The 23,963-nt window shown below is 43.6% G+C and overlaps 1 protein-coding gene across 2 annotated transcripts; it reads right to left on the reverse strand.

Moving 5' to 3' along the window:
• Window positions 1-19,825: 19,825 nt before the first annotated feature.
• On the reverse strand, window positions 19,826-23,705 carry LOC100193038 (uncharacterized). Of its 2 annotated transcripts, none has more exons than XM_008663174.4 (2): window positions 22,716-23,705; window positions 19,826-21,771 (listed from the first exon to the last, which is right to left on the reverse strand). In XM_008663174.4, the coding sequence occupies exon 2, from the start codon at window positions 21,721-21,723 to the stop codon at window positions 20,293-20,295; it is 1,431 nt and encodes a 476-aa protein (XP_008661396.1). In that variant the 5' UTR covers window positions 21,724-21,771; window positions 22,716-23,705; the 3' UTR covers window positions 19,826-20,292. The 2 variants fall into 2 exon arrangements, with proteins under 2 accessions (XP_008661396.1, NP_001345524.1); NM_001358595.1 differs by having other exon boundaries at window positions 20,036-21,771; window positions 23,280-23,447.
• Between the last annotated feature and the right edge of the window lie 258 nt (window positions 23,706-23,963).

The following is a 23,963-nucleotide window of genomic DNA, read 5'->3' on the forward strand; positions in this document are numbered from 1 at the left end:
ATCACCTTGGCTTTCACTTCACTAACATTTATAAATCAAGTTTGTGTTGTTTAGACTTGATTTTTATAGGATCACCAATTCACCCCCTCTCTAGTGCTCTCAATTGGTATCAGAATTGTACTCTTCATTCAGGGACTAACCGCCCGAAGAGATGGATCCTAAAGGCAAGGGGATGGTGATCAACGACAAGGAGAAGGAGACTCTCTATGTTGATGAGCCAAAAAGTGACAAGCCCACCGACTTAGGCTCAAACAACAAGAAGAAAGATGGGAAGCAGAAGAAGCGCATCAAGCAGATCATCTACTACGACATCGACGCATCCTCTTCTTCACCAAGGGACGACAATGACTCATCCACAAAAAAACGGTTAATCAAAATTATTCATTCGATTATTCTCGCATGTTGTACAATTCAAATGCTCATTTATTGTCTATTCCACTCGGTAACCCCCCCCCCCCCCACTTTGATGGAGATGACTACTCTTTTGGAGTCATAAAATGCGCAGTCATTTATTCTCTCTCCATCCTAGCATTTGGGAAATAGTGTAAAATGGAATGTATTTTGATAGTAGGGATAATCTCGTATTTATTAATGAGAAAATTCACAAGAATGCCTACTATTGTGTTGTTAGCATCTCTATGCAGGGATGAGTACAATAAAGTCAGCGGCTTGGACAATGCCAAGCAAGTATGGGATACCCTCAAAATCTCTCACGAGGGTAAGAACGACACCATGATCCCAAAGATGGAACAGGTGGAAGGAGAACTAGGAAGGTTCGCCATGAAATGGGGAGAGGAGCCAACCGAAACCTATAACAGCCTCAAGACCCTGGTGAACAAGATCCGAAGCTATGGGAGCACAAGATGGACGGATCATGACGTCGTTCGACTCATGCTAAGGTCATTTACGGTTATTGATCCTCATCTTGTAAACCTTATTCGTGAGAATCCCAGGTATGCCAAGATGATGATATTCAAAGATAAAGAGAAAAGAAAACAGAAAGAAAGAAAAAACGTATTGGGCCAAATCCACTCAATAGTCGGCCCATACTTCCTCTCACGCCCGCGCGCGCCGACATTGTGACCCCACCGGTCAGCCGCTCAGCGCATGCCCCTCTCAGCCTATGTCAATGGTGTGTGGACCCATGCTGTCAGTTCAGTCTCCCCGCCGATCTTCGCAGAACCTGCCGCGTGCATGGCACAGAATTCGGAGTTGGCCGTTGTGGAAGCCTACCTAGGTTATATACCCGACCTAGGGCGCGTTTTCCCTCAACTACTCATGCGGGAGACCCGGGAACCACCATCATTGTTTGCACCGCGCCGTGAAAAGCGAAAAAGAGAGAGAGGAGGGCTGTCGTCGGTGATCTCCGCCACATTAACGAACTATCCTCGGCACCTCGACCTAGAGCTTCGTCGCGACTCGTGGGAGCATTCATGAAGTCGTTGAAGTCGGGGAGCCGATTGCGTGCAAGCAATTGCTCGCTAGACGTTCTGCTTCCGCCGCGGACCCTCCACGGCGTGGTCATGCCCCATTCGCATACCCTTTCCCCTATAAGTCTGTCCCTAGCGTTTGACTTGTCCTCTGCTACGCGTAGAACGTCTCGGGTTTGAGTTTTAGTGCGCGGAGGCGAGAACTGCAAGCGTCGGTGATGGCGTCGCCGTGCACCGTGGGCCGTGCCGCCGTCGGGATAAACTGGAATAGGAGAATAACTATGATCCGTCGATCTAATGCTCGACGACCCAGATTAGATGGGAGGTATGGATTCGGGTGGACGGTTCGTGCGCAGTCCGATTCCGATCGGTCGGTTGTAAATCTATGTAGGTTACTTAGAATCTAGAATGTTGAGGTTTGATCCGATGGCAGAGATTCCGTACCGGTTCACCGGGTTACGGATCTAATCCTTACCGTTGGATCGTTGATGTGGGGGCGAGATTAGATCGTGCGCCCATTAAACCGTGGCCCTTGATCGTAGATCTGCGGAACCAGGATGCGTACCGGTTCGCCGAGGGCTAGATTTAATTTTGACCTTCCGATCGGGATGCATCGGTTCCTAGGAACTCTAGCGCTCTTGGATGTGTAGAATTTGCTAAAGAGCCATTGTAGATTAACGAAATCAACCTGCAGTCCTTGTCCTTTATAAAACCATTACACAGAGGCCCTGGTTTTTACATTATAAACCCTGAACTTCCTGTAATTTATGCGCGTAGTACAGAGAACGAGAAAATTGGATAAATTAATATAGAAAATGATTTTTAGTATTAAAATAATTCCAGAAACTTGTTTAATTCATAGAATATTCATTTTAACGCTTTTTTATCCATTCTAGTTGCATTAATTTTGTATTAATATTGTTGATCACTTGGTAACTCTGTTTTAGCATGAAACCTAGATTAGAATTAATCACTTAGTTATTTCTATACCAATAACATAAAACCTTCGGAAAATCATAACTTGTTATCCGTAACTCCGAAATTAGCGATTCTCAAACCTACGATCTTGTTACGATGCATAGATTAATATTATGCATTCTATTCTAATGTTTGGTGTGATGTTAATCTCTCCTATACCATGTTTGTTTGTATTGCTTCGAGTAGACGAACAAGTGACCGAGGACCCAGGTGTTTAGTTAGTGGAAATTGCTGAGCAGGAGCTCGTTGAAGGCAAGTTGTGTCCTTGACCACTTTTATTTACCCAATAATGTTATCTATAATCATTTTGGCAATGCCTAGGCTTAATTTTAATGGGACCCAATAGGTCACCCTAGTTTGGTCATCTTTACACCTTGTTTACCCCTGAACTTTTGGCTAGTCTTTGCTATTGCTATATGTGGTTTTAGGTGTTAATATAGTTATTACACATGGTCATGCTTTATTATTGTTATTCTATTCTGTTCATGATAAGACTATTATGTTAATTGGAACATGGAGCTTAACTTGAGAAACACGTGCCACCACAAGGGTGGAATGAGACGCCCTTGGCTGACTAATTAGGAAAGCTAGTGGAGGTCTACCTTACCCAAAATGGTAAGGGCAGTAGGGGAGTTATTGGTGTAGGGAGGTTCTCGGGTTGATTTTGCTGCGATGGCTTTTCAGACGGGGGATTCCTGCATTGCGCTCCTTAGAAACTGTAGCGGGTTTTCTGAAGCTAGTGGAACTTTGTAAAGGCCTCGTAGTGTTACTCTGCCTCGCTTCCTTGGTAAAGGTGTATGGGATTCATGACCCCTTGGCAGATGGGTAACATGACTTGTGGGTAAAGGGTACAACCTCTGCAGAGTGTAAAACTGGTATACTAGCCGTGCTCGCGGTCATGAGCAGCTCAGGACTCTCGCATGATTAATTTATGGAATTAAACTCAATTTGTCATTTCCATCACATTGTGGTTTTATTATTAATTTTGATCTATTATTACTCTGGTTTGGTATCTACTTATATTTAGTAAGTGTTAATAAAATTTGATCAACTTATTAAAAGCAATGCTCACTTTAAACCCTTATTTGTTGATCAGCCTTACACTTTACATGAGCTCCCACCATTGGTGAGTTCATGCACATTATTCCCCACAACTTGTTGAGCTGTGATCTTTTGTGAGCTCACCCTTGCGATACATAACCCCCCACAGGAGAAGAACAGGTAGTCCAGGAGGAGACCTACAACGAGGAGTACGAGCTTATCTAGGTGGCGTCTCCCAGTCAGCTTGATGGCGCCAAGGAATAATATTTAGTTCGCTTTATTATTATCTTCTATTTTTGTAAGATACTTCCACTATGTAATAATGATATTTGTGACATTTATCTCTATACACTTTGTCATTATATGTGATGTTCTTTTTTGGCGCACATATGAGACGCACCCGGCTTTACCCCTTAAATCCGGGTGTGACAGGTAAGTCCGGTCATTTTATTGCATAATGTCCCAATAATGAAAATGACCAGGGACAAGAAAAGAAATGGAAGGAGAAGAAGAAAAACTACAACAAGACGAAGGGTGAGGCACACATTGGCAAGAAGTGGGACTCGAATTACTCTTCATCCGACTCCGACGATGAGGGACTTGCTGCTTCAGCCTTCAACAAGTCCTCCCTCTTCCCCATGTGTCATCACACATGCCTCATGGCTAAGGAGAAGAAGGTATGCACTCGAGATACTCCTAAGTACACTTCTTTTAGTGATGAGGAATCTGATGATGATGTAGACTATAGTGATCACTTTAAGGGTTTAGATAGATTTAAAGTAGATAAAATCAATGAACTAATTGATGCCCTTAATGAGAAAGATTGGTTGTTAGAAGAACAAGAAGACATTCTTTATGAAGAACATGATAAATTTATTAATGTTCAAAAATCTCTTGCTCTAGAAAGTAAGAAAAATGAATTATTATCTTCTGAGCTATCTTCTTGTCACGACTCTATTTCTAGTCTTAAGAGTTTAAATGTTGATTTAAATGCTAAGCTAGAAGAAGTAAATGTTGCTAGTTCAACTATGGAGCATGTTTCTATTTGCAATAGAAGTAAAGATGTCGATATTGATGCTTGCAATACTCATGCTGTCACTATTCTTAAGTTGAATGATGAGGTTGGAAACCTTAATGGCCAACTTAAAATGTGCTAGAATGATTATGAAAAGTTAAAATTTACCAGGGATGCCTACACCACTGGTAGACACCCCTCCATTAAGGATAGACTTGGTTTCCAAAAGGGAACCAAGAACATAACAAGCCAAAGGGCCTCCAGTTTCATCAAGGAGAAAGGGAAGGCTCCTATGACTAGTAGCTCTCATTCTTCACATGACAAAAGGAACCATGCCTATCTTTATGCTCATGTTAAGAATGCTTCTAGTGTTACTCATCATAATCATGATGTGTTTCTGAAAGGGAAATAGGGTTAACCTTTTCCCACAATTAATTTTGGTGGTTGAATGCCCAACACAAATATATGGACTAACTAGTTTGCTCTAGAATACATGTTCTACAGGTGCATAAAGGTTCAACACAAACCAATAAATATTCAAGTTATGGATCCAATTCAAAGGAGCAAAAGGAACCAAAGTGTGCTCTGGTCTGGCGCACCGGACTGTCTGGTGTGCCACCGGACAGTGTCCGGTGCACCAGGTCCGTACAGGGTTGAACCAGCCACTCTCGGGTTTTAGCAGGCGCTCTCCGCTATAATTCATTGGACTGTCCGGTGTGCCACCGGACTGTTCGGTGTGCCAGCGGAGCAACGGCTAACACGCGCAACGGTCGACTGCAAAAGACGCTGATAGAGGAACAGTGTGCGTAGAGTCAGAGCCGCATAGTCAGAGGCGCACCGGAAAGTATCCGGTGTGGCACCGGACTATCCGGTGCCGCAAGAGGACAAAGCCTCGAACGATCGACTGGGCACCAGACCCTAACGGTTGGGTGACGTGGCGACGCACCGGACAGTGAACAATACCTGTCCGGTGGCGCACCGGACTGTCCGGTGCGCCCATCGCCAGCAGCCTTCCCCAATGGCTTCTTGGTGGTTGAGGGCTATAAATACCCCCCAACCACCACAACTCCAAGAATCCAAGTTTTCTGATGTTCTCATTCAATACAAGAGCTAGTGCATTCAATCCTAGACACAATTCAAAAGATCAAAGCCTCTCCAAGTCCCAAATTCATTCCAACCACCTAGTGACTTGAGAGAGTGTGTGTTCGTTTTCATTTGCGCTCTTGTTGCTTGGATCGCTTTCTTCCTTCCTCATTCTTGTTCCCAAGTGAATTGTAATCAAAGCAAGAGACACCTAAGTGTGTGGTGGTCCTTGCAGGGTCTAAGTGACCCGTTTGATTAAGGAGAAAGCTCACTCGGTCTAAGTGACCGTTTGAGAGAGGGAAAGGGTTGAAAGAGACCCGGTTTTGTGACCACCTCAATGGGGATTAGGTTCTTTGGAACCGAACCTCGGTAAAACAAATCACCGTGTTCATTCGCTTGATTTCCATTTGATTTGTTTTCCCCCTCTCTCCCGGATTTGATTTTAGTTCTAACACTAACCTCGGCTTGTAGTGTGTGTTTAAAGTTGTAAATTTTAGATTACGCCTATTCACCCCCCCCCCTCTAGGCGACTTTCAGTTTCCTACTCGCCATGATGCTGCTTTTGATTCACATGTCATGTTTGCATCAATTAGCTCTTCGTATGCTCATGGTAGGAATAGACCTAGGCGCCATGCCCATCATTTTGTTTCCCATGCGCCTAGGAATGCATCTAATGGTCCAACTATGCTTTATCATACTTATGATGCTTCATTTGTGCTTATGTGCAAAAATGATAAAGTAGTTGCTAAAAATTTGGGGCCTAACTACAAGAGAGACAAAACTTGTATCTGGGTTCCAAAGTCTTATGTTACTAACCTTGTAGGACCCAACATGAGTTGGGTACCTAAAACCTAAGCTTAAATTACCTTGCAGGTTTATGCATCTGGGGCACAACCTGGATTATTGACAGCGAATGCACAAACCACATGACTGGGGAGAAGATAATATTCACCTCCTATGTCAAGAACAAGGATTCCCAAGACACGATCATATTTGGAGACGGGAATCAAGACAAGGTCAAAGGTTTGGGTAAAATAGCCATCACTACCGAGCATTCAATTTCGAATGTATTCTTAGTAGAATTGCTTGGTTACAATTTACTTTCTATAAGTCAATTATGTCATATGGGATATAATTGTTTATTTACAAATATTGATGTATCTGTCTTTAGAAGAAGTGACGGTTCATTAGCTTTTAAGGGTGTATTAAACGGCAAGCTCTATTTAGTTGATTTCTCTAAAGAAAATGCCAATCTAGATGTATGCTTAATAGCTAAGACTAATATGGGCTGGCTCTGGCATCACCGTCTAGCACATGTTGGGATGAAGAATCTTCATAAGCTTCTAAAGGGAGAACATGTGTTAGGACTAACCGATGTCTATTTTGAGAAAGACAGACCTTGTACAGCGTGCCAAACAGGGAAGCAAGTGGGAACTACTCATCTAGGCAAAAATGTGATTACAACGTCAAGACCAGTGGAACTCCTCCACATGGATCTCTTCGGGCTCGTTGCTTATCTTAGCATCGGAGGAAGTAAGTATGGTCTTGTAATTGTTGATGATTTTTCCCGCTTCACTTGGGTATTCTTTTCAGGATAAATCGGAAACCCAAGGTACTTTAAAGCGCTTCCTAAGGAGAGCTCAAAATGAGTTTGAGCTCAAGGTGAAGAAGATCAGGGGTGACAATGGATCTGAATTCAAGAATCTTCAAGTGGAAGAGTATCTCGAGGAAAAAGGCATCAAGCATGAGTTCTCCGCTCCCTACACACCACAACAAAATGGTGTAGTAGAGAGAAAGAATAGGACGCTCATCGACATGGCGAGGACAATGCTTAGGGAATACAAGACGTATGATCGGTTTTGGTCGGAATTTGTAAATACAGCGTGACATGCCATAAATCGGCTCTACCTTCATCGCCTCCTCAAGAAAACGTCTTACGAGCTTCTAACCGGTAACAAACCCAATGTTTCTTACTTTCGTGTATTTGGGAGCAAATGCTACATTTTGGTAAAGAAAGGTAGACATTCAAAATTTGCTCCCAAAGCTGTAGAAGGGTTCTTACTAGGTTATGATTCAAATACAAAGGCATATAGGGTCTTCAACAAATCATCGGGTTTAGTTGAAGTCTCTAGTGACGTTGTATTTGATGAGACTAATGGCTCTCCAAGAGAGCAAGTTTATCTTGATCATGTAGACGAGGGTGAAGTTCCAACGGCCACAATGAGAACTATGGCAATAGGTGATGTGCGACAGCAGGAACAACAAGATCAAGATCAACCATCTTCCTCAACATTGGTGTAACCCCCAACTCAAGATGAGGAACATGTACCTCAAGATGCAGGCATGAATCAAGGGGAGCACATGAAGAAAATGATAAAGAGGAAGAAGCACAACAAGCACCTCCAACTTAAGTTCGGGCCACCATTCAAAGAAATCATCTAGTGGATCAGATTCTGGGTGACATTAGCAAGGGAGTAACCACTCATTCACGTTTAGCTAATTTTTATGAACATTACTCTTTTGTTTCTTCTATTGAGCCTTTCATGGTAGAAGAAGCCTTGCAGGATCCGGACTGGGTGTTGGCCATGCAGGAAGAGCTCAATAACTTCAAAAAGAAATGAAGTATGGAGCCTGGTGTCACGTCCAAAGAAAAATGTTGTGGGAACCAAGTGGGTGTTTCGCAACAAGCAAGATGAGCACGGTGTGGTGACAAGAAACAAGGCCTGACTTGTGGCAAAAGGTTATGCCCAAGTCGCAGGTTTGGATTTTGGGGAGACTTTTGCTCCTGTAGCTAGGCTCGAGTCAATACGCATATTATTGGCCTATGCTGCTCACCACTCTTTTAAGTTGTTGCAAATGGATGTAAATAGTGCCTTTCTCAATGGACCAATTAAGGAGTAGGTGTACGTGGAACAACCCCCTGGCTTCGAGAATGACAGTTATCCCAACCATGTGTATAAGCTCTCTAAGGTGCTCCATGGACTTCAAGCTCCAAGAGCATGGTATGAATGCCTTAGAGATTTTCTCATTTCTAATGCTTTCAAGGTCGGGAAAGCGGATCCCACTCTTTTACTAAGACTTGTAATGGTGATTTGTTTGTATGCCAAATATATGTCGATGACATAATATTTGGTTCTACTAATCAAAAGTCATGTGAAGAGTTTAGCACAACAATGATGCAGAAATTCGAGATGTCGATGATGGGCGAGTTGAACTACTTCCTTGGATTCCATGTGAAGAAACTCAAGGAAGGAACCTTCATCTCCCAAACGAAGTACACTCATGACTTGCTCAAAAGGTTTGGGATGAAGGACGCTAAGCCCACAAAAACGCCAATGGGAACCGACACACACTTGGACCTCGACAAGGGAGGTAAGTCCATTGATCAAAAGGCAAACTGGTCTATGATAGGTTCTTTACTTTATCTTTGTGCTAGTAGACCAGATATAATGTTATGTGTATGCATGTGTGCAAGATTTCAATCTGACCCCAAGGAATGTCATCTTGTGGCTGTGAAGCGAATTCTTAGATATTTAGTTCATATGCCTTGCTTCAGGATCTGGTATCCAAAGGGGTCTACCTTTGACTTAATCGGATATTCAGATTCCGACTATGCTAGGTGCAAGGTTAATAGGAAGAGCACATTAAGGACTTGTCAATTTCTAGGAAGGTCCCTGGTGTCCTGGAGCTCTAAGAAATAAACATCCATTGCCCTATCCACCGCTGAGGCCGAGTATGTTGTCGCAGGATAGTGTTGTGCACAACTACTTTAGATGAGCCAAACCCTCCAAGACTTTGGCTACAATCTGAGTAAAGTCCCACTCCTATGTGATAATAAGAGTGCAATCTTCTTGACGGATAATCTTGTTGAACACAGCCGCACTAAGCACATAGACATCCGACATCACTTCTTGAGAGACCACCAGCAAAGGCGAGATATCAATGATTGCCACATTAGCACCGAGAACCAGCTAGCCGATATCTTCACCAAGCCTTTAGATGAGAAAAGGTTTTGCAGGTTGCGTAGTGAGCTAAATGTCTTAGATTCGTGAAACTTGGATTGATCTATAGCATACATGTGCCTTATGCCTTTGATCATGTTCTTTTAAGCAATTTTTGTCTTTACCTATTTTGGTGCTCAAGTTGTACAAGTCATCCTTGGACCTCACATGATGCACATGTTTAGGGGGAGGATGTACTACAACTTGACCTTTTGAGACTAATGTGTTTGCTTGAGTAATTTTGATATAGTCTCAAAAATGGATTAAAAGGGAAAAGGTGGACTTGGACAAAGAAGAAGCTTCCAGTGCGTTCCGGTATCAATGTATCTTGTTCCAAGTCCCTATCTGTGTTTTCTCATTGCCTTTGGTTTGAACTTGCACGTTTTGGTGAGGCAATGGGGTTAAAAAGGCCAAATAGTTCTTCTGTTTTGGTGCTTAATGCCAAAGGGGGGAAATTAAGGCCAAAGCAACCGGATCAACTACCACTTGTGTATTCACTTGTATATTTTTCAAAATTAAACTATAAGAATACTTGGTTTTGATCAAAACCCTCTTATTGCAAAAATTGCTCTCTTATGGGGGAGAAATTTGATTATGGGAAATGGGGGAGTTTTTTATATTTGATCAAAACTAGTCTTGAAAGATTTTTTGATTTGCCAAAACAAGTGTTTTTGACATAAAGATATGGAAATGAATTTGTTTTGCGAAAACAAACCAAGTGGTGGCAAAAGTGGTTCAAATATGCCAAATCCTATGTAAGATTAATTAGTCTTCAATTTAACATCAAGTTGCTCTTTCTAGCTCACTTTTGAGAATATTGTTACATTTTAAGTTGCTTTTGATGTGTTGGCATAAATCACTAAAAAGGGGGAGATTGAAAGGGAAATGTGCCTTTGGGCCATTTCTATTATGTTTGGTGATTAGATGCTCAACACATATTATTTTGTCTAAATATGAGCTGAGGCTTAAGGAGATGCAAATGGAAAAGCAAGGTATGATTCTAGCCTTAGTAAATTGTTTTTGGTACTAACATTATTCTACTAAGTGCTAGGAATCTTCTCAAAGTGAGAGAAATTGAATTGGAGCAGTTTGGCCAAGGCAAGCCAAACCTGCACCGGCCTGGGGTGCACCGGACTGTCCGGTGCCCAGGCTAGCGCGCTCGGTGAACAGACCACTCTAGAGAAAAAGACAGGACACTGCGGCTATAATTCACCAGACTATCTGGTGTGCACCGGACTGTCCGGTGTGCCAGCCGCGCCCATGCCAACGGTAGGCCACCCTGATCAGCGGGCGATACGTGGACTCCACCAATAGTCACCAGGTCGCACCGGACTATCCGGTGTGCCACGGAGGCCGGTGGCTGCAACGGTCAGCTTCGCCAAACAAGGAAGGGAATCGTGCACTGTTCACTGTCCGGTGATGCACTGGACTGTTCGGTGCGCCCATGGATAGAAGGCAACCAAAGCCTTCTAAATGGAGCTCCAACGGCTCCTACCTGCCTTAGGGCTATAAAAGGGACCCCTTGGTGCATGAAGAAGCACACCAAGCCTCCATTGAACATCCTACAACGCCTAGACTCTGTAAGCACGCATTCAGTTCATTGCGTTTGAGATTTGAGTACTTCTTTGAGCTGACTCCGTTGTGTTGTGTTGTGTGCTCAGTTTTTGACTTGTGTGCATGTTGTTGCTGCGACTCTAGTTTTTGTGTGTGTTTCTATTCCCTCCCTTACTCTTTTGGTTCTTGTGATCAATCTTGTAACGGTGAGAGACTTTAGCTTGTGGAGATTCCTCACAAAGGGAATACTTGAGAAAAGGAATAACACTGTGGTACTCAAGTTTGATCTTTGGATCATTTGAGAGGGATTGAGTGCAATCCTTGACCAAAGGAGGTCACCACAACATGGAGTAGGCATTGGCTGAACCACGGGATAAAATCACCGTGTCACTTGTGCAACTTTTTATTGTGATTGTTTTCTTCCATAGAGTTCTCACATATTCACTTGATCTATTGTTCCAAAGTTTAATACATATCTCAAAGGAACAATCAAGTGAAGAGTTCTCTCTCTCTATTCATAGTAACTTGGCTTTCACTTCACTAACATTTATAAACCAAATTTGTGTTGTTTAGACTTGATTTTTATAGGATCACATGTTCACCCCCCTCTAGGTGCTCTCAATTACAATGGCTCGCGCAAGAGCCGAGGGGTTATGTTTGTTTTTATAAACTCACTGAACTAACTAGGGATCACCTAGAGCAAGCGCAATAGCAGTCTAACTAATTTAAGCACTTCGCAAAGCACTTACGCTAATCACCAAGTGATTATATTAAGCATTTGGGTGTTTGGGCACATGGAGATGTGTATAACCTTCCTTGGTATGTTGCTTGGGCTCTCGCACCTTCAAATGGTCGGTTGGGTGAAGTATATATAAGTGCCAACTCAATTATAGCCATTGGAGGAAAGTTGTTGCTCTCTACGGCACATCAGACAGTCTGGTGCTACTAGCTGTTGTGGTTGACTGTTGCAGATGATCGTTGGTGTGTTGTCAGCCTTGCACCGGATAGACTGATGGTTCACCGGGCAGTCCGGTGGCTCTCCTCCATAGTGCCACCTAGAACTAGTCGTTGGGCTCCTATTCCCTGGTGCACCGGACAGTCTGTCGGGTGGCACCGGACTGTCCGTTGCACACTGGTTGACGGTCCGGGTGTGACTCCACTTTTCTTTATGTCTTGAACTTTGATTGATACTTGTTGATCTTCACTTATAGTCTTCATAATGTCTTCTTTCGAGGTGTTGCTTCCTTAGCACCTCAGTCCAAGTCATTTTTGCATCTTGTGAACTACAAATACAAACACTTGGGAAACATGAGTCCACAAGGTTATATTGATCATCAAACAACAAAACCACTTAGCCAAATGGCCTGGGGTCCATTTTCCTCACAATCTCTCCATTTTCGGTGATTGATGACAACACAACTAAAGTAAGAAAATATAACAAATACTTGTTATAAAAGTGCAATCTACTTGCTAGAATACATGAAAGTCCCCACAATGGGAGATTAAAAACTTAAGCCTCCTCCCTAATTCCATAATCCACATACTTCCTATTTTAGACCAAAAACCGCTTGTAGAACCAAAACCACTTGTTAGATCAAAATTTTAAATTTGGTGATTTTTGGTATTTGATATACTTTGAATTGCTTTGGTCCCTAAAACTACTCCCCCTTTGAACCAAACACCGAAAAGGAAGACATTAAAAGCATATAGGAAGCATTTAAGAAACTTGCCCTCTAAAAAGATTATTCCCCATAAAAAGAGTGTTTGAAAGGGAATTAGGCTTACACCTATTTTCCTAATTAATTTTGGTGGTTGAATTGCCCAAAACAAATAATTGGACTAACTAGTTTGCTTTAGTCTATAAGTTATACAGGTGCCAAAGGTTCACACTAAGCCAATAAAAAGACCAAGAAATGGGTTCAACAAAGAGAGCAAGGGATAACCGAAGTGTGCCCTGGTCTGGCGCACCGGACTGTCCGGTGTGCCACCGGACAGTGTCCGGTGCACCAGGGGACTCCAAGCTGAACTCTTCACCTTCGGGAATTCTCAGAGGCGCTTCGCTATAATTCACCGGACTGTCCGGTGCACCACCGGACAGTGTCCGGTGCCCCAGGGGAGAGCGACTCTGAACTCGCCAGCTTCGGGAATCCGCTCCGCTATAATTCACCGGACATGTCCGATGCACACCGGACTGTCCGGTGAGCTAGCGGAGCAACGACTACTTCACGCCAACGGTCGACTACAATGCATTAAATGCGCGTCTGCGCGCGCAGAGGAGCAGTGCACGCGCGGGTGGCACACCGGACAGTCTACAGGACTTGTCTGGTGCACCACCGGACAGCCAGGCGGTCCCACATGTTAGAGCTCCAACGGTCGGAACCCAACGGCCTGGTGACGTGGCTGGCGCACCAGACTGTCCGGTGCGCCATGCGACAGCAGCCTCCACCAAACGGCTAGTTTGGTGGTTGGGGCTATAAATACCCCAACCACCCCCACATTCAAGTCATCCAAGTTTTCCACCTTCCAACTACTTACAAGAGCTCTAGCATTCAATTCTAGACACACCCACGTGATCAAATCCTCTCCCAACTCCACACAAAGCTTTAGTGATTAGAGAGAGTGATTTGTTGTGTTCATTTGAGCTCTTGCGCTTGGATTGCTTTCTTTCTCATTCTTTCTTGAGATCAAACTCACTTGTAATTGAGGCAAGAGACACCAATCGTGTGGTGGTCCTTGTGGGAACTTTGTGTTCCAATTGATTGAGAAGAAAAGCTCACTCGGTCGGAGGGACCGTTTGAGAGAGGGAAAGGGTTGAAAGAGACCCGGTCTTTCTGACCACCTCAACGGGGAGTAGGTTTGCGAGAACCGAACCTCGGTAAAACAAATCCGCCAAGCAATCCAACGAGATCACCCCGTCGACACCATCCTCGGCGACATTCATAAGGGGGTAACCACTAGATCTCGTGTTGCACATTTTTGTGAGCATTACTCTTTTGTTTCCTCTATTGAGCCACACAGGGTAGAGGAAGCACTTCAAGATTAGGATTGGGTGGTGGCAATGCAAGAGGAGCTCAACAACTTCACTAGGAACGAGGTATGGCATTTGGTTCCACGTCCTAATCAAAATGTTGTAGGAACCAAGTGGGTTTTCCGCAACAAGCAAGATGAGCATGGTGTGGTGACAAGGAACAAAGCCCGACTTGTGGCCAAGGGATACTCCCAAGTCGAAGGTTTGGATTTCAGTGAAACCTATGCACCCGTAGCTAGGCTTGAGTCAATTCGTATATTATTAGCCTATGCTACTTACCATGGCTTCAAGCTTTATCAAATGGACGTGAAGAGTGCATTCCTCAATGGACCAATCAAAGAAGAGGTCTATGTTGAGCAACCTCCCGGCTTTGAAGATAGTGAGTACCCTAACCATGTTTATAAACTCTCTAAGGCGCTTTATGGGCTCAAGCAAGCCCCAAGAGCATGGTATGAATGCCTTAGAGATTTTCTTATCACTAATGGATTCAAAGTCGGAAAGGCCGATCCTACACTCTTTACCAAAACACTTGAAAACGATTTGTTTGTATGCCAAATTTATGTTGATGATATTATATTTGGGTCTACTAATGAATCTACATGTGAAGAGTTTAGTAGGATCATGACACAAAAATTCGAGATGTCAATGATGGGGGAGTTGAAGTACTTCTTAGGATTTCAAGTGAAGCAACTCCAAGAGGGCACCTTCATTAGCCAAACGAAGTATACTCAAGACATTCTAAACAAGTTTGGGATGAAGGATGCCAAGCCCATCAAGACACCCATGGGAACCAATGGGCATCTCGACCTCGACACGGAAGGTAAATCCGTCGATCAAAAGGTATACCGGTCGATGATAGGCTCTTTGCTCTATTTATGTGCATCTCGACCGGATATTATGCTTTCCGTATGCATGTGTGCAAGATTCCAAGCCGACCCTAAGGAAGCTCACCTTACGGCCGTAAAACGAATCTTGAGATATTTATTTTATACTCCTAAGTTTGGGCTTTGGTATCCTAGGAGATCCACATTTGATTTGATTGGTTATTCGGATGCCGATTGGGCGAGGTGTAAGATTAATACAAAGAGCACATCGGGGATTTGCCAGTTCTTGGGAAGATCCTTGGTGTCTTGGGCTTCAAAGAAGCAAAATTTCGTAGCTCTTTCTACCGCCGAAGCTGAGTATATTGCCGCAGGTCATTGTTGCGCGCAATTGCTCTAGATGAGGCAAACCCTTAGGGATTATGGTTACAAATTAACCAAAGTTCCTCTTCTATGTGATAATGAGAGTGCAATCCGCATGGCGGATAATCCTGTTGAGCATAGCCGCACTAAACACATAGCCATTCGGTATCATTTTCTAAGAGATCGCCAACAAAAGGGAGATATCGAGATTGCATATATTAACACTAAAGATCAATTAGCCGATATCTTTACCAAGCCACTTGATGAACAAACTTTTAACAAACTTAGGCATGAGCTAAATATTCTTGATTCTAGGAATTTCTTTTGATGTATTACACACATAGCTCATTAATATACCTTTGATCATGTCTCTTCCATATACTATGACTAATGTGTTTTCAAGTACATTTCAAAAACAAGTCATAGGTGTATTGAAAGGGAATTGGAGTCTTCGGCGAAGACAAAGGCTTCCACTCCGTAACTCATCCTTCACCATCGCTCCGAGCAACTCTCCGTCTTTGGTATAATATTCACTCAAGTCTTATTTGCCAAAGGGGAGAAAGTAGTTAGGATAGAGCTCTAATAATTCTGTTTTTGGCGATTTATGCCAAAGGGGGAGAGAGCATGAGCCCAAAGCAAAAGGACCGCACCACCACTAATTTTAATAAGAGTTTTTCAATTGGTATGATTTTTCAAATTGGTATCTCATTGTGTTCAAAAAGGGGGAGAGAGTAGTATTTTCAAAATCAATATCTTAAAACCTTATTGAACACTAAGAGGAGGAATTTATTGAGGGGGAGTTTTGTTTAGTCAAAGGAAAAGCATTTGAAACAGGGGGAGAAAATTTCAAATCTTGAAAATGCTTCACAAAATTCCATTCATTTATCATTGACTATTTGCAAAAGAACTTTGAAAAGGATTTACAAAAGAATTTGCAAAAACAAAACATGTGGTGCAAGCGTGGTCCAAAATATTAAAAATAAAGAAACAATCCATACGTATCTCATAAGTATTTATATTGGCTTAATTCTAAGTAACATTTGCACTTACATTATGCAAACTAGTTCAATTATGTACTTCTATACTTGCTTTGGTTTGTGTTGGCATCAATCACCAAAAAGGGGGAGATTGAAAGGGAATTAGGCTTACACCTATTTTCCTAATTGATTTTGGTGGTTGAATTGCCCAACACAAATAATTGGACTAACTAGTTTGCTTTAGTCTATAAGTTATATAGGTGCCAAAGGTTCACACTAAGCCAATAAAAAGACCAAGAAATGGGTTCAACAAAGAGAGCAAGGGATAACCGAAGTGTGCCTTGGTCTGCCGCACCGGACTGTCCGGTGCACCACCGGACAGTGTCCGGTGCACCAGGGGACTCCAAGCTGAACTCTTCACCTTCGGGAATTCTCAGAGGCGCTTTGCTATAATTCACCGGACTGTCCGGTGCACCACCAGACAATGTCCGGTGCCCCAGGGGAGAGCGACTCTGAACTCGCCAGCTTCGGGAATCCGCTCCGCTATAATTCACCGGACATGTCCGATGCACACCGGATTGTCCGGTGAGCCAGCGGAGCAACGACTACTTCGCGCCAACGGCCAACTGCAACGCATTAAATGCGCGCCTGCGCGCGAAGAGGAGCAGTGCACGCGCGGATGGCACACTGGACAGCCAGGCGGGCCCACATGTCAGAGCTCCAACGGTCGGAACCCAACGGCCTGGTGACGTGGCTGGCGCACCGGACGGTGTCCGGTGGCGCACCGGACGGTGTCCGATGGCGCACCGGACTGTCCGGTGCGCCATGCGACAGCAGCCTCCACCAAACGGCTAGTTTGGTGGTTGGGGCTATAAATACCCCAACCACCCCCACATTCAAGTCATCCAAGTTTTCCAACTTCCAACTACTTACAAGAGCTCTAGCATTCAATTCTAGACACACCCAAGTGATCAAATCCTCTCCCAACTCCACACAAAGCTTTAGTGATTAGAGAGAGTGATTTGTTGTGTTCATTTGAGCTCTTGCGCTTGGATTGCTTTCTTTCTCATTCTTTCTTGAGATCAAACTCACTTGTAATTGAGGCAAGAGACACCAATCGTGTGGTGGTCCTTGTGGGAACTTTGTATGTCAATTGATTGAGAAGAAAAGCTCACTCGGTCGGAGGGACCGTTTGAGAGAGGGAAAGGGTTGAAAGAGACCCGGTCTTTGTGACCACCTCAACGGGGAGTAGGTTTGCGAGAACCGAACCTCGGTAAAACAAATCCGCGTGTCACACTCTTTATTCGCTTGTGATTTGTTTTGCACCCTCTCTCTCGGACTCGATTATATTTATAACGCTAACCCGGCTTGTAGTTGTGATTAAGTTTGTAAATTTCAGATTCGCCCTATTCACCCCCCTCTAGGCGACTTTCAGTGTTTCCCCTTTGAAAGAATATTCTCCCCCTTTGTATGAAGAAGAGATTCTCCCCTGTCGGAGATCCTCTACTTAGGGAAAGCACATGAAAACGAGAGGAAACAAGACTTGATTGAATAGACTAACTCCCCATAAAGCTATGCATAGGTAAAATATATATTTTAACAACATATGCATATATGCAACATGGGGCATATGATTAAGATAAAGCATAGTCTAATCAAAATTGGAGAAGACATGTAAATGATATCAATAGTGGAATGAAACCACTTACGGAGTTTGAAAACACTTGTAGATTTGCGGTGGAAGCTTATTGTCTTTCTCTAGGGACTCCATTTTCCTTTAATGAGACTACTACACACCTAATAGACTTGAAAACGAGTATTAGTCTCAAAGACTTAGATTATAGAGTAACCTCCGTCTGAAGGTATGCGTACAAGTTTTGAATACTTATAGGAGACATACACCTTGATTTTGAGATCAAGAGGGACAAATTATCAATAATCCGAGCTTTGGCACATATAAGTCAAAATGACACCACTTGAAGGATTTAAATTTGGAAGCAAAACAACGGCGCCACCTATCTAGGAAATTTTAAATAAGCTATGTGCCTTGCTTAACTAAACATTGTAAACCATGTAGGTTTGCTCAAGAATATGAATTGTCAACGAGCATTCCTACCATATAATTTACCTAGTATGCATGCAACTTAAATCGAAAGTAAATACCACATGTAAAACTAGGCATGTAAGATAAAAACTAGATAAAAAATAGATATGCATATCTAAAAATAAGGAAATGCAATAATTTAGTTACCTTAGTCATGGGTGGAGAATTTGGATTCAAAGTATTCACTAACCCACTTGGCAATAGACTTGATCCGATGTGATGCATCCCATGATATAAATCTTATTTTTGCCAAGTCTCCAAATTTTCCGAGGTCTTCGGACTTCTCATTTCCCTAGAGGTACCCAAACCTTCTTGGTGTTCTTCATGGTAAAAAATGATTTCCTTTGGCACCCGATGTGTTTGGCCCCCTTTCCCTTGTTGGCTTGCTTGTTGGCCTTGTCGCTATCATCTTTCCATTCTCCATTCTTTTTCTTCTTGATCAAATATGGTGTAGCAGCCTTCTTATCCACCTTGTTGATGTAGCTGTTGGTGTAGCCCCTTTCCCTTGTTGGCTTTGCTTGTTACCTTATTCTTTTGCTTCTCCCTGATATTCGCCTTGTATTGGTAAGACTTGTGGCCTTCCTTGTGACAGAGCCAGCTAACCACGGTTTCTCCCTCCACGGGCTTGTTCACTCTCGCAAATGTGTTATCCTGAGGAGATTGGATTTGGCTGGCTTGTATTTCTAGATTTTTCGATTGACGATCTATCTTTCTCAATATTTATATTTTTACAAGTTTCTTTTTGCATGAATATTTATTTATTTAGACAATTCAGGACATAAAGAGCCTCCATGTCAAATACAACTCCACCAGAGGAATAGGGTAGTTAATCTTCTTACTTCTTACTTTCTTGTTTGGTTTGTAAAATGAGTACACTCCACCAAATTTGTGAAATTGACTCATGATGCACCACTTCATCTAGAATGGATTAATTTTTTAAACAAAACATCCTTGTAATGATTTAAATTAAAAAAAAAATCTATTTAAAACACTTAGCGGTGTTTGGTTTGAGGAGTTGATCAATTCTAGATGAGATGTATAATGAGTCCAGTCCACAAATTCATTTCTCATATTATTACTAATTATTAGACTATAAAAAATAAAATAGTGATGAATCAATTTATTTCATTCCACAAACTAAAAAGAAAGGACTATGAGAAGTGAGAAGATATGAACTTCCTTATTCCTTAAATCAATCACGCTGCTAAATAAGGAATTGATGCCAGCAGTGACCCCACATGGTCACATGGGTACTAATTTCTAATGATGAAACTTTGGGATTCAAAAATCGAAAAAAATAGTACCCTTCCGAAATAAAACTCAACATTTTATATTGTTTGCGAAAAACATTTTATATTGTTTGCAAAAATGAGTCGAAACATGCAGAATAATGGCAACTAACTTCCAAGGACAATTACGCCGATGCTCCATTTATAACACAAAACTGTACGCAAAAGATGGAATTACTGATAACAGTTTATGCAATGGAAACCAGGTTACAATCTGCAGGTCGAGAACCTCTACTGCCTCTTATCAAGAGTTAACGTTCACCCATTTTAAGGCGATCCCAGATGAGTAACCTCATGTCATGTCATGGATCGACCCTAGTATATAGACAAGTTAAGCGACAGCTGACAGCAGATGCAACATGTATTTGATAATCTGGAGGATCTCCTTTGATGAACACTGTCTGGGGCTTACATTTCTGTTTGATGCATGATGCCATCATGATGTTCAATAGCACGGTGAAAACATAATGTGTCCTTATACAAGATGTCTAAGACCTCTGGCTTTGGAACTCATTCAGGAGATACAAGGTCGTGAATCCCAGTGTGTCACATTCCATCCTAGGATGTCTCGATTGGGAACAACACCTCCAGAGCACAATGGCCGAATATTAGACCACGAGTGGGACAGCATCATCTTCAGCAATTTCCTGCACATCAGGCAAATCGGGCAGGTCTGCACTGATGGAGAACCTTAACCACCGCTTCTTCTCCACGTACACCAAACACGGCTGCAGCACGAATCCGAAGACCATCGCTAGGATGCTCACCACCATCACCTTGTAGGACGCGAGTGCCATCACCACAATGATCAAGAGACCAGGTGGGATGATCATAAGGATAGCACCAATGGTGCCCAAAGGGATCTTGTAGGGCCGAGAGGCGTTCGGATGGTACACCCGCAGCTTGATGAAGGCAATGAACTCCAGGATCATGCCGAAGCAGTAGAGGTAGTTCTCGGCAGCGATGATCTCCTGGAAGCTCATCCAGGACAGTAGGATCACACCGAAGGCAGAGAACAGGATGCCAATAAGCGGGGTTCCATAGTGAGATCTCTTGGCAAAAAAGTCAGGGAGCATGCCTCGCTCAGCCATCCCAAGAAGCTGGTAAGAATCGCTGCTCATTTCAGTGAGAAAATTGCCCATGTTGGATAAAGCAGCTGCTGCTTGAATCCATGAGTGCAACCAAATGCCACCGAGAATTCTTGCGATGTCTGAAAAATACCCATCTGACCAGTGCTCCCTAACGATTGGAACTGCTGCTGTGCAAGTGATTAATGGGTAGAGGTATCCTCCCACCACTAGAACTAGAGCATAAGAAAGCGCTCTTGGTAGGGTTCTCTTTGGATTCTCGACTTCACCAGCCAATGTGCTGATTGAATCCCAATAGTTGAGGTTCCAAAATAGTGTATTCAGATACAATCCCCAATCCACACTCCCCAAGTCCATTTCAAGCCACCTAGAAGGTTCAATCTGTGGAATAGCTATCAATCCCATCACAAAGAACGGGAGAAGAGAGAACACCCCAAGAAAGACTGCCACCCAGCCAACTATAGTCAGCCCTCTGTAGTTCATGTATGTAAGCGCAACTGTGAGGATAAGCACCGCTAAGGTCCTTGGGAGCCCACCTCCAAGAGCTGGAACACTGGACTTGACATAGTCCAGAAATAGGACTGGATAGAGGGCATTATCTATGACACCGCTGAGCCACTTTGCCCAACCTTGCTGAAAACCCCAGAACGGACCAAGAGCTGAAGAAACCCAGACAACATAACCACCATTCTCGGGGAACATAGTGCCCATCTCAGCAGTGATTAGAGCTTCTGGAACGCTCCATATGAGTGCAAACAGAAGAAAGCCCAAAATTGCCAGTAGTGGCCCAGCAGCCTTGACACTATCCTCAATCCCAAAGGGACCCCCTGAAACTTCATAAAATATGAGGAATATGAGGGGTATCATGGAAACCTTGGGGATGCCATGCCCTCCCTTATGCTCTTCAGCCTCATTGATGCTGTTGTACTTGACACCAACACGATCCCCCATTGGAAGACAAGCTGAATTTGCTCGTGTTATTGCCGTGTTCCTCAGTTTCTGCAGTTGGTAAGCCAAATAGTCAGACATAAGCAAGCATATGGTTGTTCATCAATGTCTTCAAATTCTCCATTGAGTATGCGAGTGGTTTATTGTGTACACATTATATGGTACTCTGAAATACTATGCTCTGAATGTATGGTCATGTAGAACATTGGGCACTAGTAATAGTCAGAACACAAATCCAGTGAAAATAAATATTATTTTGGACAATGTGGGGAAGTACGCTGGCTCAGTAGAACCAACCACTGATACTGTGTGTGTGTGGGGGGGGGGGGGGGGGGGGGGGGCATCAAATCGATACCATTCACTTTTGCATGGAACGTGCAGATGATCTCTTGCTTCTATATAACAATCTGAAAAATTGGATTCTGACTTATGAATGATACTATGTTCATTGGGATTTGGGAATAATGAGGCTCTAGTCATTTATATGTGTCTTGAAGGCTGAAGGGCGATTAAACAACTAGAGTGCAAAAAAAAATGAGGAACGGAGTTAAGTAAATTAGCACACGAACTCCAGTATGAAAAGGGGCATCGACAAAAAGGACAGGACAGCCAAGATGTTGGTACAATGCCACAAAATGAAGAATTGTATTTTTGCCACTGTAAAGATTGTCTCTTCATTTATAATTAGCTCAGAGTCTCTGACTTGTGGGTCCATCTGAGTCTATTAAATGTGTCCCCTATTTTACACTGTCTACCGGAGACAGTCTACTGTCTACCGGAGACAGTCTTAGGCACCTGGAATGAGACCGTACATTACATTAGGTTAGAATATCCTTAGCTACTTAAATTAAGGCACAAATGAAGCGTTAACAAAGAGAAAATAATGGGACCAAGAATTTATAAATCATGGATATACTAGCGATGAAATATAATCCGTGCATAGCACAGAGAATTTATTGCGCCTAGCGCAATGAACTGAGGTTGACCATACTTACTATACTACTCCACTGAGTAGAGTAGAGTAGAAGGATTGATCACTCCGGTTGGGTTGGAAACCGTTGGGCTTGCCGCTTGCGGGTGGCAATGATGGGGCGGCGAAGATGCGTGGAACTAGAGCAGCTTCTTGTCACTTTCAAACTGGACCTGACTTGAATCCAGAGTAGGATTCGCATCGAAGTAGGAAGATGTGCACCTATTGGCTGAGAAGTATGTTGACGACGAAGCAGCGGTGGGGAATCAGACGGAACGGGTCCAGGGAGGCGCAGGCGGTACTGGTAGGAGACGGCCGGTTGGAAGTGGAATTGGGTCCCAGCGAGGAGATCGATGAGGGGAAAACGGCGTGGGTTTTGACGAAGCGGGTCGATCGGGGTTTGGGCTTAGCGCCGTAGGTGGAGAGGGAGCAGTGATCTGTAGCCCTGAGCCGTCACGCCATCGAGGAAGGAAGGCAGTCCTCCAAGCGTGAGAAGTGGCATGACGGAGCGGGCCAGCGGGGAACCCCAATGAATGACCCCATATCTGCAGAGCAGAATCAGAAGGGGGGGAAAACCAAGAGCGCTCACCATCTACCGCGCGGCGGCCCGCATGCTCCGAGTGGATCTCCTTTCCTCCGATGGCGCGAGCGAGAGCGCGAGTCCGTGTTCGTCCTCACCGGCCGCCCAAGAACTAGGAAGGCGGAGTCGTGGGTGAAGAAGAAGGAATATCCTAGTCCCACTGGTCAGAGTCCTCAGTGGAGAGGAGAGGAGATCTGGCAGTGGCATGGTTGGTATTCCTACATCCGTAGGTGATGGAGCAAGAGTAGCCCACACAAGGCTCCAGGCCTGCGGAACCAAAGAATTCGTCGCACGCTGGCCGCGTGGGAGCGTGCATGCTCTGCAACTGCCGCGGGCATCTCTGTCATTTTCTACCTCTCGTCTCTCGATCGAGGTAGTAAAACGTAGATAGGGCAAGCAATGCTCGTGTTGACGCTGTCATCTGCGGATACGCGGACGCTACGTGGTTTTAGACTGAACGGTTTATGACCTAGACGTTGGAGCGGCTCCTCATCCACGTCTGAGACTCGAACCGTCTACAATAGCGCAGAGAGTCGTATTTTTCGTAGCAGATTTAGATCTCGTCTTCCAGGAAACAGTAGTGGACCTAGGATTTTTATATAGGATGTACCATAATAAAAATTTTATCCCAAATTCTATCTAATGTATATAATTTTAGAGTAAATTTGGTAAATAGTTTGATATATAGATATA

The sequence above is a fragment of the Zea mays genome, chromosome 10, assembly GCF_902167145.1.
Source record: "Zea mays cultivar B73 chromosome 10, Zm-B73-REFERENCE-NAM-5.0, whole genome shotgun sequence".
Classification (NCBI taxonomy): Eukaryota; Viridiplantae; Streptophyta; class Magnoliopsida; order Poales; family Poaceae; genus Zea; species Zea mays.